Source organism: Ochotona princeps, chromosome 2 (assembly GCF_030435755.1).
Source record: "Ochotona princeps isolate mOchPri1 chromosome 2, mOchPri1.hap1, whole genome shotgun sequence".
NCBI classification, from domain to species: Eukaryota; Metazoa; Chordata; class Mammalia; order Lagomorpha; family Ochotonidae; genus Ochotona; species Ochotona princeps.
Genome location: NC_080833.1, coordinates 79396516 through 79416803, shown reverse-complemented (window position 1 = coordinate 79416803; position 20288 = coordinate 79396516). Strand labels below are relative to the sequence as shown.

Genomic DNA, 20288 nt, shown 5'->3' with positions numbered 1-20288 from the left:
AGCAGAGTGCATTTTGAGTTCCCACTGTTCCACTTCCCATCCTGCTAATACCCCTGGGAAAGCAGTGGAGGGTAGCCTGGATCCTGGGACGCCAGCCACCCATGTGGGAGACCCAGATGGAGTTTATGCCTAATGGTTTCAGGCAGGCCAAGTCCTGACTATTGTGGCCATTTAGTAACAAGCTGATGGAAGATCTCTTTTCTCTGTCACTTTGCCTTATATATAAATAACTTTATAAATAATTTTAAAAGATACATTTATACTTGATATATAAACCAACAACATTTTTCTTTAAATATGTAAAAACTTTATCAAGTAATAAAAATAGCACACATCATTCATCAGTCACTAATAAGCTTTAGCTCATTTGTTTAAATAACCAGTTGCATTGATATACCCGTCATCAACTAAATGATGCCCCAATGATTTGATACAGGAACTGCAAACTTTTACAATGCAAATTTCCTCCATTCATTTATTAGTCATTAACTTATTCATGTACTGACCCCTGAAGAGAGGAGACAAACAATGGATTCCCAGTCCACCCCTCACCCCTCATCAGACAGCATGGACCTGCCCAAGTGCTGGTTATCTGCCAAGAACCACAGGCAGGGGCTCTCAGCTATAGAAAAGTAGGCAGAAAGGAAAGGGGTGAGAGGGGTTAAGGATGCCAGTCCAACAGCTAGAACTGGAGGCCTGACCTTGTCTCACTGCACACCCAGCTCTTACCCTCCTGCTGGCGAGTCACAAAATAGTTAGCTGGATGCCAATCACCATGCAGGATCAAGGCAGAAAGGGAAGAGGGGAGAATACAAACTCCAACAGCTAGCCCCAAGTTGGCATGGGTGTGGCTGCTTGAAACGAGGGCAAGGTGGACTCATAAAGCTGGGGAGGCCTGGCAGCCGTGACATCCAAGCCACAGCTGAGACCCAGGCACGAGGAGGACCTCATGGACAGGGTGTTGTCACTCTGCCACCTGCCTGAGGGTGCTTCCTGGAGTCATGTCCTTTTCACACTTGTTCTGAGTCTAAAGCAGGCCACTCTCCAACCAAGAACAAATGACCAAATACAGCAAAAATCCTAGAAACCAACCAACAGAAGCATACTTGGACCACAAGGGCCTGGGACCCACCCATGCACCTGCATCTGCCCATGTTCCCTTCCAGCCTGCCCAGTGGCCACCACAGCTTAGAATTGGCTTAGCCTACACTGAAGCATTTCTTTGGGGCAATGAACAGCATGACCTTGGCTGCCTGGAGCATGCTCCTACTTAACTCCTGTAAGTAACAGGAAACCCACAGCAGGCCCAGCTTTGCCCACAGTGCTCGCAACAGAAACACCTGGCCATGTGTGATGTCCGAGTCCAACCACATGTAGTAAAGCCCACAAGATTAACAAAGCTTACTCTCTTCTGAGTTACTATTAACCACCATGCATGGAAACATTCCAGCACTTATCTCCCACTCTGGCCATCCCATCTTGTGCACTGGCTAATTATCAGGCCTATTCACACACAGCATCTCCAAGATGCAATCATTCCAGAGCTAGAAACAAAGCTACTCAGCATTAGGACAGAGAACCCACTTGGCTAATCCAAAGGAAAGAACGAACCCCAAATCCAAGAGGACTGTCCCCTTAGAGGAGGAGATGGCAATTTGTTGCTTAAGTTGGGTACACATTTTACTTTAGTTCATCACACATGTATATATTTTCTTTTACAAGAACTCTCCTTAGAGTTGACATTCAGGATTTATTTTACCAAACCAACTTGTTGCAACTCCCTATTCTCTATAACAAAGTTGTTCTCATCTTAAAAATATTAAGCCAGGAGTCTTAGCAAACTGTGGTGAAATCAAGGCACAGTACCTATTTGTGAAGCCACCATTGTGGTGCAGCAGGTTAAGTCAGCACTTGGTACTGGCATCCCAGGTGAGTGAACGCCAGATTGAGACTTGGTTGTTTTACTTCTATCTTACCTGAAGAGCATTCGATGGCCCAAATATTTACATTTCTGTCATCCTCTTGGGAGATGGAGATGAAGCTCGTGGCTCCTGGCTTTAGCCCCAACCATTATGGCTGCTTGGGTAGTGAACCAGTGGGTAGAACATATCTCTCTCCAGGGAATGCTACCTTTCAAATGAATATATCCGTACCTGATGAAAGGCATGACACTAGTTTCACATGACTGGTTCTTAAGTGTCCAGGTCAGTGGCCCACGATTTCCCCTAAATGCTCACAACATTATCCAGTACTTTCAAGCACCACTGTCAAGCTTCCCAAACATTCTACTTACTTCCCCAATCTTGTGGTGCCTCTTATTTCTTACACTTTTTAATTACTGACATAACTGCACTGAGGGACACAAGGGGTCATTAGTTTTCATGGCAAAATGTGTACTGAAAAAAGAAAAGTTCCAAACAATGAAAACGGTTTTCACTATATATAAATTTCAAACACTTTTTGCAGGATCTGGCACTGTGGGCAAAGTGGGTTAAGCAGCCACTTGGGACACCTGCACTCCATATCAAAGTGCTAGTTCGAGTCCCAGCTGCTCTGTTACTGATCTAGTGTCCTGCTATTGTGTCTGGGGAAGCAGCAGATGACCCAAGCACTTGGGGCCGGATATCCCAAAGGAGATTCAGATGGCATGCTGGGCTCCTGGTTTTGGCCTGGCTGTTGTGGCCATTTGGGGAGTGAGCCAGCAGATGGAAGGTATCTCTCCTACTCACCCTACTCAAGTTCTTTCTCTATGCCACTCTACCAAACAAATAAAAAATTAAATCACTAAAAATATTTTGCAACAAAATGAACATCTTTTACTGTTACTTTCCCAGGAGAAGCACTTAATACAGGAGTTCAAGGAATTTAAGGAACATGTCATATAGGAAGTGAATCAATTGAAAGCTGATATATCAGAAATGAAGAATACAATGGAGCAAATTAAAAGTACAGTGGAGAGTCTCTCCAAAATAGAATGAATGAAGCAGAAGAAAGAATCTCAGAATTGGAAGGTATTTCCTGTCACCAAGGGGAAACAAACAAAAAGCTGGAAGCAGATCTGGATCAGGCCAAAACAGTATTCAAGAATTCAAAGACACTATTAAAAGGCCACCTTTAAGAGTTATAGGAATCTTAGAAGGTAAAGAAACAGAAGCTTGGATTAAAGGTATATTCAATGAAATAATAAGGGAAAATTTCCCTAATCTAGAGAAAGAATTGGGAAACAACATCCAGGAGGGGCACAGACTCCAACAGGCTTGACCAAAAGTGATCTTCACCATGACACATGATAATCAAGATCTTTTTCAATCAAACATAAGGAAAAGATCCTTATGTGCACATGAAAAAAATCAACTGACATATAAAGCAAAGCCAATTAAACTCACAGGAGCCCTCTCACAGGAATCTAAACAGGCCAGAAGAGTGACATATTCCAGATACTAAAAGAAAAACCTTGTCAGCCCAGGATAACGTACCCAGCAAAGTTCTCCTTTGTCTTTGAAAATGAAATACAATTGTTTCACAGTAAAGAAAAGCTAAAAAAATATACTTTGTCAAAACTTGCCCTACAGAGAATACTTAAAGATGTTCTCTTCACAGAGAACAGGACTAGCGTCCACCAAAACCAAAGGTAAATGTGAAGAACATCCCAGTAAAATAACAACCAAAGTCTAAATCAATGAACAACCCATTGCTGAAATGACAGGACCAAATTACCACCCATTCATATTAACCCTGAATGTAAATGGGTTAAACTCATCAATAAAACATCATAGATACATAGATTAAAAAACAAACCCATGTATTTTACCTACAGGAGACATACCTCACCAACAAAGATCAGTGGAAGCTATATCTCATAGATTTAACTTTTTAAAAATTTAGTTTCATCTCTTCAAAACATTTTCTTTCTCATTAAATTCTTCACTGACTCATAGATTATACAGCAGCCTCATTTTCTTCAAGAAGGTTCTTGACTTTCTTTTTTATTTCTTCAGTGTCAGTAGCATGTTATTTAACTTCATGGCGTTTTAATTCCTTCTTTTCTTCCTGTTGTTGATTTTGCTTTATGGCTTTAAGGGGATGTATAGTAACTGTGTGATGGAGACTATCATATCCAGTATCATGTTGTTTAACTTCATCGCATTGTAGATTTTTATTTTTCTTCCTGTTATTGATTTTGTATTAGGCTTTTCACTTAAGGGGATGCATAGTAACTGTGTAATGGAGACTATCACATCCAGATGTGAGGATACAATGTATTTTGCATCTCTATTTCCAGATCAAAGATGGACTCCCAACGAAATTGTTAACTATATTTTAACAACAGGATGCTGTACTGTTTGCCATTGTCCATGCCCGCAATGATGGACTAATGCCTGTTTATGAAGAACTATACTATAGTAATGATACAGGGGAACTCAGTGGTGGTGGTGGGGAACTTGAGCAGGGAGTAAGGGAAATCCCAGGGCCTATGAAACTACATCATAAAATGTAAAAATAATTTAAACAATAGAAGGAATAAAGACCATTGCTCCATAGGAATACAGACACGGACTATAAACAATAATTAAATCATAAGATGTCTGTTTTATGCTTAAATATTATTTACTCTTTATTATATACCATATATGAAAGAAACGTTATATTTGCATTTTTGAGACTGTCTTACTGCACTAAACATAATGGTCTCCAGTGGTATATATTTTGTAGCAAAATAAAGAACTTTATTCATTAAAAAAAAAAAAGTTCTTTCCCCAGCAGGTAGGATTGGACTTCCCCGATCTTAGCTGAGACAGTAAAAGATCTTTTCAACTGTTTTGAGTTTCTTTTCCCTCAAAGCTCTGTTCACCTCCTTTTAACATTTGACACCATCTTCCTGCTGTTTGCACTTGCGTGGTCCAACTTCCAAGCTTGGCATGCATCTCTAAACGCTTGTCTCCACAACTGCAACGTCTCGTTGTTCAGGAACTACCCTGAGTTTTAGTCCCATTTTGCATTTCCGAAAGTTTGAAGTCAGTTTCACTTGTGCCTTTGCATCAGTCTTCCGAAACTAGACTTTCTAAAAGTTATAGATTTTAGAAACTAGACTTGTAAAGTTCTAAGTCATGAAGTCATGACTTTGAGCAAATTTTTACTTTCCAAGCTTCAAAGGCCAGCAAGATACAGGGCTCTCACTAACTGATCAGTAAGCGCTGGGCAGCCTGTGGTGGTTGGGTAAGGCTATGTAGTCCAGGGACAGTGCCCATGAATACGTGAGTCAGATGATATAAGGGATCAGTGCTGTAGCATACTAGGCTAAGCCTCAACGCCAGCATACCATATGGGCAACAGTTTGATTCCTGGCCATTCCACTTAACACCTAGCTCCCTGTTTATAGGTTAGGACAACAGAAAGAATGGCTCAATTCCTTGGGCCACTACACCCATGTGGGAGCCTTGGAAGAAGCTCCTTGTTTCAGGTTGGCTCAGCTCTGGCTGTTGCTGCCATCTGGGGAGCAAACCAGTGGGTAGAAGATCTCTGTCTCTCTTCCTCTGTGTAACTCTGCCTTTCAAATAAAAATAAATCTTTATAAAACCAAAGTCTGTGCAAGGCAGTTACTGTTGAATACAAATAAATACAAATTATTACATGCAATTTAAATATGAAGAAGTAGCTAGGCTGTTTCCTTTCAAAGGCTGGGCCCAACACGGTAGCCTAACAGCTTAAGTCCTTGCCTTGAGCCCAACGGGATTAGAACCCACTGGTTCTAATCCTGTCAGCCCTGCTTCCCATCCAGCTAGCTCCCTCCTTGTTGCCTGGGAAAGCAGTAGAGGATGGCCCAAAGCCTTGGGACCTTGTACCTGCATGGGAGACCCAGAAGAGGCTCTGGACTCCTGGCTTCATTTGGCTCAGCTCCAGCTGTTGCAGCCACTTGGGGAGTGAATCATCAGACAGAAAATCTTCCTCTCTGTTTCTCCTCCGCCTCTCTGTATATCTGACTTTCCAATAAAAATAAAATAAATCTCTTTTTAAAATGTGAGAAACTAAGAATAAAATTTCCAAAACTGTGTTGTGTAAGAGGCTGCCCCACTTATGGAATTTTTCATCCTGTTACCTGAAAATGACCACAATAAAGAGCAAAATCATCACATCTCTTTGGGTCACAAAATGAAAGAGTTAATACACTTTACACCTGAACTGACCATGAAAAGTTTGTTTTATTCCATGAAAATATTCTCAACAGAGAACACTACCTTAAACAAAGCATTTACCATTAAGAAATCAACATGTGCACAAAGAGTAAAAATTACTGAAAAATTAAAGATTTCTTCTGGACGACCACATGTTCAAAATTTAAGAATGATTTAGGAATGATTTAAACTGTACAAGTACAAATGTCTTTGCTATTGTAATCACCCATTTACAGGTTGCACTATTCCATGTAAAGGAACTTGCCTCCTACGGAAGCAAATCCTGCTTTTAGAAAAACAAACAGTAGCTTGAAAAGAACAGTTAGTCCTTACAAGAAAGCCTTAAACTTTGCCCTCTGTGGCTATTAGCCAAAAAACATAAGCACTTGAGGCTTTGCACAGAAGACAAACACAGCCAGATCACATTTCCTCCTCATTGCTAAGCTTTAAAATAAAAATAGCACTAGATTTTAAAACTACTACATGTAGTCTGTCAGTATCGAATAAAATGTCATATTATATAAATAACCCTGTAACAAGATTCAGTATCTAAACTTCATAGTTCACTAGCCTCAAAGGTAACACACTGCATGTCAGCTGTGTAACAGTGGCGGATCTGATCTTACAAAGGCATTAACTTCCACACAATTGTCATTCAGCTTTAGTAGAGCTGGTAGCATGATTCAAATAACACTGGGAGGAAAATTATTAAAGCAGTCACACAGCGTCTAAAATATTGCTTAAAATCCAGTAATACACAGACCATTTTACATTTTCTCCCCTCAGACAGCAAAGAATCAAATTAATGATGCTTCAGTGGTACAAATACCCCCCTCCCATCCCTACCCATCTTCCTATTACAACAGCACTAAGAAATCAGTTAAGATATAAGTCCTTAACAGAACCACGGATGTGAGGCAGGACAACATGAGCAAGAAGGGCACTAAGAACAATTATATTTACAAATATGAACATCCAGAAACTCCCAGTTTACAAGTAAAAGTGCACAGAGATCATTACAAAGTTTCACTAAATTTATCTGGTTTGTGTTGAACAAAAGTATCACTTGGAAACAGACTATCATTGTAATAATCAAATGATGTCATAATAACCCCAAATTAAAAGACAATGGCAGGAAGTCCATAAAACTTGTCATAAAAACACCAAGAAAAATGGACTGGGACTTGTCTTTAGTTTGACACACCAATGTGGAGCTGCACCATGGTGCACGGTGGGGCACTAAGAGCCACCTACCGAGGCTACATTGTAGGCAGCTGCAGCAGGGCACAGCTGCTGTGAAAGGAGGTCACACTGAGCTGACACTTAAAGCCCTTTGTGGGATACTGTAGTGGTGGTGTTGGCAACGAACAGATTGAGGCACTCGAGTTTAAGGCAGCATTCGAATGGAAGCAGCTGACCTTTGACAACAGTCCTTTATCGTGAAGTGGTGAGGATCTTCACTGTTTACTATGCCAGGAGTTCACTGCTGACTACCAGTCCTCCCAGGCTGAGGGGCTGAAGATGTATTAGGTTTCAAAGAGTTCCTTCAATTGGGCTGTAGGCTAGAGCAGAGATGTTTTCTTTTTCTTGTCATAAAAACTTCAAGTTCACAACTACTTCTTCATAATACCAGAATTGGAATGTTTGCAGTGGGGAAGTTATAGCAGCATACACACAAAAACTAGGATGGAATCATTAGTGCTAGAGATGTCTGACAAGGCGATTTGAACCACAAATGTAAAACAAAACAAACGCTTTGACAAGAACGAGGGATTATAAAGACATGCCTGAAAACTGGAGCCAATCACTATAGACATGCAACAGGATGTTAAGCAAGCACGGAGTAGCGCAGGCAGACACTGACACACATAAAAGTCAATTAGAACAGAACTGGGATGGAACAGGTCCTGCACAACAGCTAGAGTAAACCAAACTTTATGGCAGCTCTGTATTCCTTCTGATTTGGACGTAAGTAAAATAAATGGGAAAGGGGCAGCCACCATTGGCATTTTCCTTCTGTGTGAATAACTGTGAATTAGGAACTTAAGGACTGGTTATTATAATGATTTTTTTAAACAATGTATGGAAATGCTAATGAAGTTAGTAAAAAATAATCATGTCTGCATGCACTCATGCAACTTGCTTCTCCCACTCTTCCTCTGAGCCTGACCACTCTACTACCCTCCCCCCAAGCAGCTGCATGTAACCTCCTTCAACATCTCGCCCATTTCCTCAGAAACCCTCTTCAGGAACCTGCAGTCCAGGAGGAAAAAGAAAAGAACAATTACTGAAGACCTTTAGTAAGACAAAAACGGGTGCCCCAAATGTCTCTAAAGTCAGTTTACAGACAGTTACTGAGAAACCCCAGAAAAAAACATGAAACATAAACTAAATCAAAAACCAATCTAACTGCTTCCTCATCCTGCTATGCTGCCCAATACAGGCAGGGTACAACCACACAATCCTTAACTGTGCGGTTTCCAACAAATGTTTGTTGAAATTGGTAGGGAAAAGACAATCTAACCTATTAAATTAACATAAGGAAATGCCCTGAATGGTAGTGTAAATGTCATACTTCAATCCAGTTACTTAAAAGTCATCTCTTTGTTACAGGTAAAATTTGCCAATACTTCCCCTGCACTCTAGATTCCCTCTGTCTTCACAGATCCAAATCTATTTTCCTACCCATAGCAACTAACTGTCAGACCAATCTTAGTCAAAAAGTGATTGTTATTGCTAAATAAACACAAAAGTGATGCTTTCCAAAAGATGCTTCCAAGATGAAATGATAAGTGCAGGGTAACTTTGGAAGGAAGCTCAGACATTGCTGAACATTACCAGTATACCCAAAAAGGTCAGGTCTCCAAAGAAAGTGGTTTTATGTGCCTGAGAGCTAGACCAGGTTAATTTACAGATCTCTCAATTAGTCTACCAACAGGTTATGCGCTAGATGCCTATTTCTTTCGTTGAGGAAACCAAAAAATAGGAAAAATGATCAGATTATTATTTTACCTAATTATACTTATTTCTTAGAAACTGAAGCTACAAATTCAAACTTCCAAGACAAACCGCTCTTTTGGGATTCAGTTTCCAACAGCATTTCAGAGTGGTTTCACTTATCTGAATTTGCTTCAGTAACTATGTTTTCTGAACTAGAGGGGACAATGGGTGGGGAGAGCATTTTTCTACTTATAGATTCCTGCCCGATAAATCAAATTCTATAATTTAAAAGGCAGAAAAACACATATACTTCACAAAGACTTACGCAAACCAAAAAGCAAAAGCCATCAATTAAGCTTCACATCAGCATTACTCCAATGGGAAAGCACCACAAAAAGTTTCTTGCGGTAACACATTTCTAAGATTAAGCCTACACTGAGCTCACACAGTGAACAATAAATCTGGATGCCCTTTTCATTTTCTTATTTTTCCCAACTTCTTGAAGATGGTTTCATTTTATGTGATCATCTGTATGTCATACATGGCACAAGCTGCCTGGTTAGCTTAGATGTAAGTTACTGCACCTTTACTGTTTTTCTCTAGAGTTACATCTATGTATGACGTGGGAACGTAGCCTTCTTCACCGTTCTGTCTCCTGGCTCTTGTCCAGCCGTCACCTTTGTCCTCCTCGATGATGTACAGAACTTCGCCTTCTTTCATCGCCAGAGTGCCTTCATTATGCCCTAGGTGAGAATTTTCATAACATAAGCATAATTTAAGCATAGTGATACTTTTTATTGCAAGTTACAAACACAATACACAAACATGAAATCCTGTAATCAATGAGTGACGGACTTATTGGCATGAATATCTGTATAATACTTTCCCAATACTTCACACACATTTTCACTTCTCTGAGCTGCAGTCTGTGGGCTGGATTACTATCACCCTCAGGTACCAGGTGAGTAAACTGAGTCACAGAGACAATGTGTGACTTGACAAGGTACTTTATTCCATTATTCCCAACTCCTTTCCCAAATTCAAGCAATACTGCTATCTTAAAGACTCAAGTGAGGACCTGGCGCAATGATCTAGTGGCTGGATCTTTGCCTTGCATGTGCTGGGATCCCATATGGGCATCAGTTCATCCATTCAGCTCCCTGCCTGTGGCCTGGGAAAGCAGCAGAGGATAGCCCAACGTCTTGGCACCCTGCACTTGCGTAGGAGACCCAGAAGAGGCTCCTGGTTCCTTATTGGTTTGGCTCTACCGCGGCCTCTTGGGGAGTAGGCCAGAAGATGGAAGACCTTTGTATCTCTCCTTCTCTCTGTGGGGTCTGCCTTTCTAATGAAAATCAGTAAATCTTTTAAAACATAAGACAAAACAAGCAAGCAAAACAACTCAAGAGAGGTGAGCGTTGTAACTCACCAGAGTGCCTGGGACTAAGTCCCACCTACACTTCCAATTCAGCATCCTGCCAATGCTGAAGAGGCAGCAAACGATGGCTCAAGTCCTTGGGTTCCTGCTACCCACATGGGACACCTGGATGGAGTTCCTGGGTTCAGGCCTGGCCCAGGACTGGCTGGTGTAGGCGTTTGGGGAATAAATAGCTGGATGGCGGACCTTCCCCCAACTGCCTCTGTTTCTCCCTTTCTGTTACTCTATCTTCCAAAAATATAACTAAATTGAAATAAAATAATTAGAAGGACAAAAAGATTTCTCTCAAAAAAAAAAAAAAAATCCAGATACACAGATCAGGGAAATAGTTAACAATATAGTAAGTGGCAGGAATAACAAATCTTAAAGAAAAAAAAAACAAAACAGAAAAAACTCCAATTTAATTTTGATGATGGTAGAAGCAGAAGGGCCATAAAGCGTAACTTTCTTCACGACCATATTAACCTCCAGACTCCCTTTCCTCCAGGCCCAACTACTCCCAACTTACTTAACATCAAGAATTCTCATAACAGTATCCTCAATTAAAAGTATGCTAGATTCCTTCCATACTCTCTAGATCAAACCAGAGCTATCATATTTTATAATTACAATATAGTATCTCCTCAGAATGAGGAATAACTAATGTATTTTATAACCAATACAATAGTGGGTAGACAAAGACCCTAAATCAGATACCACTGTATAAATTTACTTAACAAGGTGCTACTTCACTCTCAATAGTAGTTGAGGAAAGGGTTGAGTCCAGAAGAGGGGAGGGTAATGAAAAATCCAAAGAGGTCACATTGCCTTACTCTCCCTCCCAGAGTTTCCTTTCCAGGCATCACAAGGATGGCACAGTCCTAAGCTACCATTTTCTCTCTCTCTCTCATTTGAAAAGGGTGATCTAGACAATCAGGAAATGATGGTGGCACTCAGCTATGCACTATGGCTGTTTTTCAGTGTTTAAGCCACAAGAAGAGCATGAAGTGATACAACCAGCTACTTCTTTCTGACATTTGGCTATAGGCTCACACTGTTTCAAGTTTGTTGTGAATACAAAAGCATTAGTAGATTATGGGTGGAAATTATTATCAACATAAATAATAATCTATATCAGGATACTTATTAACATTATTTTCTTTCAGTTCCATATATGAAGGAAAAAAATATTTATTTATAGAAATCAAAGGAAAGTATTCCTACTAATGAAGTGCGATTATGATTTTCTGACAATGTATTATTTAGCAAAGGCCCCTAAAGTGACTCAGTGTGTTTATACTTCAATGAACCTGTTTCATCAAATATAGTGTACCAAGAAAATCATATGATTAGGGCCCAGTGCAATGGCTCATGGCTAAATCCTCACCTTGCAAGCACTGGGATCCCATATGAGTACTGGTTCATTTCTCAGCTGCTCTACTTCCCATCCAGATCCCTGCTTATGGACTGGGAAAGCAGTAGAGGATAGCCCAAAGCTTTGGGACCCTGTACCCATGAGGGAGAATTGGAAGAGATTCCCAGCTGCTGGTTTTGGATCAGCTCAGCTCCAGCTATTGTGGCCGCTTGGGGAGTGAACCAGGGGATGGAAGATTTTTCTCTGTCTCTCATCTCCATAAATCTGATTTGCCTTTCCAATAAAAATAAATAAATCTTTAAAAGAAAATCATACCATCAAAAGGGTAGATAGCTTTGCAGTGCCCAATAGCAGGCAAGGGATCATCATCCTCAAATTCATCATCAAACTCGCTGTGGTGACCATGTTGCTGGGGTGGTCCACGGACTTCTTGGTTTGCATCATCAGTGTAACTTCCTTCAGGACTACAAAACACAAAATTATGTTCCATCAAATTTCACAACATGGGAACTCTTTATGTTAATGATTTCAGAATCAGTACAGAAATTAAATATCAATAACACAGCCCCAAATTAAGTCCTTAATTTGTCTTTAAATGTTGACTATATAAATTGCTTCTCATACAAAATGTTTGTTCAATTTCCTGAAACACAAAAACATTAGAAAATACAGCACTCAGTATCTATCTCACTATCACTAGGTCTAAAAATTGAAATGGAAAAAAAATGTACTGCAAACTTGTCTTTCATCATTTCAGACTGACTACCCTTGCTTTTTGGGTATCTACCCAGACCCATGGGCTTCAAGTAAAGGCCTTTCCATTCTGCAAGCACAGTGGGTGGAACAGTTCCTGTGCAGTGCTGTCACCGGGATGCATAGGGACTTCTGCTGGGACTGCTGGGGAGCAGCTCACTCGCTTTTCTCACTGAGCTTCAAGGACACTCACTTGAAGATCAGGAAGATCACCACAAACTCAGCCAACAAAGCAGAGAGTAAAGCTGAAGAGTGGAGAGAGACCGAGTCCTAAGGAAGCTTTCTGAGCTCTAGGATCAAGCTTTCCTTAAGGCAAACTATTACGCCCATTTTTACTTTAAGACAATACGGGTAAAGTATTCACGGTCACTAAACACCAAAAGACTTCTAACTAAAACGAAAAACAAAGTTAATTTCTACGTTAAACATAATAACAGGAAACCTAGGAGCAACTCAGAAAATCCCAAAGAGCTGGTAATACAAAGGCATTTTCTTTTTCTTAAAGATATTTTAAATCTAGAGCTGGTGTGGTAGCATATCAAACTAATCTACCCAGAGCAACAGCAGTCCATATGGGTGTTGGTTTGTGTCTTGACAGCTCCACTTCCCACCCAGCTCCCTGCTTCTGGCCTGAAAAGCAGTGGAGAATAGTTCAAGTCCTTGGGCCCCTGTGTCCACAGAGAAAACCAGGGGAAGCTCCGGGTTTCAGATCAGCTCATCATCAGCCATATCAGCCGTTTTGGGAGCAATATCTCCTTTTAGGGAGTGATAGTTGGAAGATACCTTTCTCTGATTTTTAAGCAAAATAAACAAACTACAAAAAAAGTTTTAAATCAGAGCTGATATTGTGGCACAGCACATTAAGCTGCCACCTGCAATGCTGGCATTCTGAATGGGCCTGGAAATTGAGTCCTGGTTGCTCCACGTCCAATCCACTTCCCTGTTAATGTTCTTGGGAAGGCATCAGAAGATGGCCCTAGTACTGAGATCCATGTTGGAGACCTGGCTGAAGCTCCTGACTCCTGGCTTCATCCTGGCCCAGTCCCAACCACCACAGCTTTATGGAGAGTGAACTAGCATACAGAAGATCTTTGTCTCTCCTTCTCATTCTCTAATTCAACTGTGCATTTAAATAAGTAAATATTTTAAAATAGTAAAAATTTCAAAAACAAAATGCTTCAAATCAAAGTGGAAATCTATTCACCGTGTTGAAGAATCAAATGACTGAACAGAATTTTAACTTTAGAAAAACAGGATTAGATTTAAAAGAACTTTCACTACATCTGAAAGCAAAGTTCTTCATTAACACACATCAGAGATTAGATGCTTTTTCTCTGTTTTTTTTCCTAATAACAAAAGCCATTATTTGTGAATATTCCACGATACACTAAAGGTGTGCACTTATCCAAGAAAGGACTGGGGATAAAAACAGCACAGTGAGGGACTAACACTTGTGACATGCATACTACTACCAGGTATTTTTTTACAAGGAACTTATGCCTGCTATTTCCTTTTTGACTAAAGACCCCATATGTATTTTAACTCCTGTTTCACATTTCAGGAAACTGAGGCTGAAGGAATATTTAGAAAAAAGAGAGAACACAACTTGCTCAAATTACATTGTAATTAAGTAGCAAGCCAAGATTTAGTATTAGAGCTTCCAAATTCTTCTCAAAAGTCAATCCTAATTTGGGTACCTTTTTTATCATGAAGGAAACAGGTGACACGAAAATATGGAAATTAGTAGGGCTGGCTCAAGGACCCCCTGGTATGCGCAAAATCTGGCATTGGGAGGGGTTCTGATGGAGGAGCCTGGGAAACTCCTCTGACAGGACACAGTCCCTGCAGGTAAGCGCCAGAACAGGCCATGGAAAGTTTCCCACTGGCATACATTTGGCATGGGTCGGGGGCAGACCAGGCTGAATCAGTTCATGTCATCCACTGGCAAATCCGAACACCAGAACAGAGTGTGGGTCGAGCCAGGTTTGGTCGCAACAAAAACCAGTGCACAATATGGAATGCCAGGGTGAGGTTGCCTGTACTGGATGTGACCACAGCACCCAACCAGTACACGCATGAGAACCAGGAATGGAGGGGGCAGAGCCGGCAGTGGGAATAAGGGGCTGGTCCCCTCGCCGGACAGCTACTCCCACTGGAGAGCGTGAGCTGGGATGGGGAGCCTCATGTGGACAAGATCAGGGAAAAGCCAGGCTGGGCTGATGATTCCTGCGGGTGCAAGCATAAATTAGAGTGGGCGAGGGTTGTTTGGGCTTAGCCACAGCATCAGCTGGCAGAAGCTGGCACTGGGGACTAATTCTGTCAAGTCAAATCACAGAACCACCCGAAGAGTGCATAAACTGGGACTGAGAGAGACCTGGGAGGGAAATAGTGGGCTCCTCCCTCCTGGGTTATTACTCCCATGGGAGGGCACGAAAACTAGGACAGGGGCTGGGGTGGCTACACAGAGAGGCACTCAACAACAGCCAAGAGGGTTGGATAGTTGAGGTGGTTTGATGGAACTAAGTTTTAATACCCATCGACATGTATGAGAGCCGAATGGGATGTAGAACAGACTGGACTAGTCTGCCACACATACTGGCAAACCAGGGTAGGTTGCGGGCCTGGTGGGGGTTATTGTGGGTCGCCCCGACTAGGCTGCAGCTCCCACTGGTTTATGTGAAGGCCGAGTATGTGCTGGGCAGAGCTAGGCTAGACTGCAACACCCATTGGTTCCAATGGAAGTCGGGACTGAAAACAGAACCAACCCAGCAATTGCAACCACCAGCTGATTGTGGAGATGGACTGTGCCGGGCCCTGTGCTTGCTAGAACACACAAGAATCTGGTCTGGGGATACCTCAAAGTTTCTTTGGGGATTTCCCCAATCGAACTGCTGGACTCAGAACCCTAGCCAAGACAAGACAGAAGAAAGAACAAGTCAATCAACCACCTTAGCTATATGTTGGCAGTGAAATACTGGACAAATGGACACTCTGTGATGGACTATGTCAATCAGTGGATCCTTCAACGACCTCATCGTGCTTGGAGTGGCGAGACTGGCAGCGATTTATAACCGGTGAACTATCCAAACTACTTGAGCAAGTATCTCAGAGCCTGCCCCACATCCGGGACTTGGGGTGGGTGGGAAACTGGGTGGGGCTTCTCCCTTAATATCCCCCTTTACCTCAGCTACAAGAAGGAAACAATATGGACATAATAGTCTTACCCACTTTCCTATAACCCCTGAACCTTTTTTACCATAATTAACTATGTAAAGATTGTCAAAATAATAAAAAGAAGCATAAAAAAAGAAAATATGGAAATTAGCAATGTGCTATGAGTAGAAACTGATACATTCAATTCACATTTGCCTTTTATCAAAACTTGAGCAATTTGATAATTTTTTAATAAGCGATGGCAGTTTTCTTCTGCCTATACCTTACAGGGAGACTCTCTAAGAGCCTATTACCACAGATTAAAGCTTACAGAATCTTCTGTTTCTGGCTGCTTTGGATGTATGTTAAACACCAACTGAATGACAAGATGAAATTTCAGACTTCCCCTATAACTGTAGTTAAAGACAAAGAAAATTACTTGTTCAAAAGACTGAAGTTTTAAATGTGAAACTTGTTAAATTAAGATACTAGAAAAAGCTTTATGAAGATCAAGACAAATGGGTAAAGAGAATTTGAGGAAAAGAGAAAGTACAAATAAAATACAAAGAGATACCTTTCTCGTCCTTGTGTTACAAGATGATTTATGTCACTACTGTGTCTTCTGTCTCCTCTTCCACCTGTTTTACCTTCAACTTCAGACAGCCAAGCCTTAGGATAAACAAATATCTGGGCTCAACACATATGTTTCAAAGCTCAAAAGATACACTTGAAATGTGCTGTTAGGTTTTATAATTATATAACTGTTAGAGATGGAAATCTTTTTCTAATTTGGTAACAATTACTTTGAAAAACTGTACAAATGTTTGCTTATATACAAATATTTAAATAAATAACTTCAGCGAGAATAATCTAAGGATTTACTAATGACATTTTAATTTTTTGATCATAAACCCAAAAGTAAAGCAGGAGTTTATAAAAACAATTCATCTCAGATAACTGCTGAGTAACAAGTCTACCTCATTCTTGTGAATTTCCATTCGCAGGCGGTCAATGTTATTCACAGTTTCTGCTAATTTAGGCTGCAAACTTCCTGGGTCTCCCATTTGTGGATTTTTCTCATATACATCTTTCATTTTGTTGAGTGCATCTCTAAAAAAAGGAAAACAGAATAAACGCTTGTTTGATAAGCTTCCATTTAAATCTAATTTGACTTTAAGATTATGCCTCAGTCTTAAATATAGTTATCTCTTTAAGATATATAAATATAGTCATATCTTCTTAACATCTGCTAAAAATAAGTTGCATAAGCTGATAATGCACTATAGAGTTAGCAACTTACAGAGATTATATCTGGAGTAACAAAAATGAAGATTTTCTCATTTTTTCTCTAAACAAACAGATTATTTCTTTATTTGCAAGGTAGTTACAGACACACAGAGACAGGATGATCTTCCCTCTGCCAGTTCACTACTCAAATGTCTGCAGTGGCTGGGACTGGGCAGGGCCAGAGCCAGGAGACAGGAATTTCATCTGGATCTCCCAAGTGGTAAAAGGTGTCCAAGTACTTTGTCCATGTTCCACTGCTTTCCCAGGCAGATAAGTAGTAAGGCTGGATTGGAAGTACAGCAGCCAGAACCCAAACCAGTACCCATATAGGATGCTGGTACTGTAGACTTTGGCTTAATTCATTACATCACAAACTGGCCCCAGTTTATTTTTATGTCTTATACACATATACATATACATTCACACACACACACAAGAGGAGGCTTTAGAAAGTTCATGAATAATGTAATTATACAACAACAACGTAGTAGGAGCATTTGCCATAACTATTAAGACAATGGTAGAGATGCCCAAGTCCCACGTTCTTGAGTTATTAAACTGTCTCTACGTACGGTTTCCACTTTCTGCCAATACTGATTCTTGAGGTACTACAGATGATTCAAGTAAACAGAGTCTAGCCATCCATGTGAGAAAACCCAGAGTGAAGTTTCTGGTTCCTAGATTCAGTTCAGCCTAGTCCCAGCCATTAGACGCAGTTGAGAAGCGAATCAGCAAATGGGAGCTAGTGTATCCATTCTCCCTCCCCTTCTCCTCCCCTTTCTCACTCTTCTTCCCCTCTTCCCATTTCTCTGCCTCTCAAACAAACAAATGTGATTTAAAACATAAATATAACATATGAGATAATCCAAGAATGAGAACTAAGCCTAGCATTTAAGCTCTCCGTGTTCCTCATTGGAGTGCCTGGGTTCAATTCCTACTCCTAGTTTGTAACCCCAGCTGCCTTCCAATGCAGACCAGTGACTCTGGTAATTGGGATTCTGCCACCCACAAGGGAGCCCTGTGTTTCTGGCTCTTGGATTCATCCCAAGATTAGCCCCAGACCAGCTCTAGCCATTGTAAGCAGTTGAGAGGCAAACAATAGATATGGGCATTCTCATTCTTTCTAATGAAACAAAAGGTTATGTGAATTTTCCATGAACATTTGAAGATCCCAGTGTGTCTGTGTATTCGTATATATAAGTGTGTGTGTATATATATGTAACCAACAACTAGAACAACAATCTTTACTTCAAAATAAGATTTATTTATTTGAAAGGCAGTTATATATATATATATAGAGAGAGAGAGAGAGAGAGATTATGAGAGAATTTTCCATCCACTAGCTTACACCACAGTAACTGGAGCTGGGTCAGGTCAAAGCCAGGAGTAAGGTCTGTAGTGGACCTGGATTAGCAGTATAGCAGCCCAGACTGACTTGAACTGGAGCTCCAATATGTGATGTAGCATCTACAGTGGCTTTACCTGTTGCGCCAGCCACATCAATCCCAATTCCTCAATCTCATTAAACTCACCATGTTCCAAAACAAACTCATTATATTCCAACTAAACCATAGGGCTACTTCTCTTGGTTCATACTGCACCATCTCCTCCCACTCATCTATGATATAAATAACAATGCCATCTTTAGGTTGTTCCCTCCCCCTAAATTCAATCTTTACAATGGAATGCTGGACTGTCTGACATTGTCTATACCAGCAATGTCAGGGCACACTTAAATAACACACTGATGGAATTATGACTCTTTGTGAAGGACTACACTACTGTAGTGATATAGGAAAATCAGTCGGGGGTGCAAATTTGGGGGGAGGGAAATCCCAAAGCCTACGGAATTATAATAAAATTCAAATTAAAATAAAATTAAAAAATAATAAAGTATTTTTTTATTTACACAGAAAAAAATTCAGTCTTTGGCCAATTCCTCCTAAGCCATTTCCTCTTATCTGATCACATCACAACAGGTTTTGCCTCAAGTCAGTTCTTCTTGATGTTCTCTAAATATCTGACACTACTGACTACAACACCTTTATAACTCTTCTTCCTTTTTGACCTGCAGGTTTTTCACTTTCTCCTCCTTGCTCTGTTTTCTCCTTCTCCTCTTGTTCAACTTCTAGATGCCTATTACATAAAATGACAGCAGCTTCCCCTCATCTCATCCCACGCCATGTTCTTTCAGGATGATCTCTTACTAAAATTAATATTAAACTAGTATTACCTACCTCAAGATGATTCTCAAATGTGTACCTCCAATCCTCTCCTAAATTCTAGACAACCATTTCCAAACCCGACGGGACAGTTCCAATATGGACTTTTGAAATACTTCAAAAATCAATAAAAACAAACCATTACCCTAAGCCCAAATCTATTTTCTATTATTATTTCAACTAATTGTATAGCTATTTTCCTAAGATAGAAGTCTTTTTTTCTGTTTTTTTTAACCATCTTTTTCCCTTCTTGAACATTCAATCACATGGAAAGTCTTAACCTTCTCTAGCTTTGAAATGACTTTCAGATCTATTCGTCTTTTCTATATCCAGGGCCATGCCTTAATTTAGCTCTTCAGTTTCTATCACTGGGATTCTTATCAAGTTACCTAGTCTCCCTGAATCCAATCTGTTTCCTATACGATCTCTTTGCTGTCTCAATCTGCTTCCTAAACTCTTAAAACAGCTTTCAATTACGCTTTTTAGATATAGAGCTAATAGTATCATTTCCTCTCTCAACAACTTTTGATAACTGCCCCATACCTATAAAACTTCACAGAAAAGCATTTAAAATTTTCTGCAAGCTGGGGCCGGTGCAAGCACTGAGCTGGCCTAAATCAGTGTCTAAATCCTCGCCTTGCATGCACTGGGATCCCACACAGGTGCAGATTCATGTCCCAGCCGTTCCACTTCTCATCCAGCTTCCTGCTGGTGATCTGGGAAAACAGTAGAGGATGGCCCAAAGCCTTAGCATCCTGCACCCATGTGGGAAACCTGGAAGAAGCTCCTGGATTCTGGCTTTTGATTGACTCAGCTCCAGCCATTGCAGCCACTTGGGGATGAACCTAGGAATGGAAGATCTTTCTCTATATATCCCTTTCTGTAAATCTGCCTTTCAAATAAAAAAATAAATAAATAAATCTTTTTAAACAAAAAAGGATTTTACACAAGCCACCTTATACCTTTTCATC

The 20288-nt window shown here is 40.6% G+C and overlaps 1 protein-coding gene across 3 annotated transcripts in view; it reads right to left on the bottom strand.

The window, feature by feature from the left end:
* The window catches only part of FNBP1L (formin binding protein 1 like), a 129545-nt gene that overhangs the window by 6564 nt on the left and 102693 nt on the right, over positions 1–20288 (bottom strand). For 2 of the 3 annotated variants that reach the window (XM_058659280.1, XM_058659292.1), the window contains exons 11-14: positions 16786–16918; positions 16383–16477; positions 12218–12366; positions 9698–9856 (exon numbers count right to left, since the gene is read on the bottom strand). In XM_058659280.1, the coding sequence (XP_058515263.1) occupies positions 9698–9856; positions 12218–12366; positions 16383–16477; positions 16786–16918 (536 nt within the window). Of the gene's footprint in view, positions 1–6178; positions 8427–9697; positions 9857–12217; positions 12367–16382; positions 16478–16785; positions 16919–20288 lie in introns of those variants that run through there. The other variant, XM_058659286.1, reaches the window with a different exon arrangement.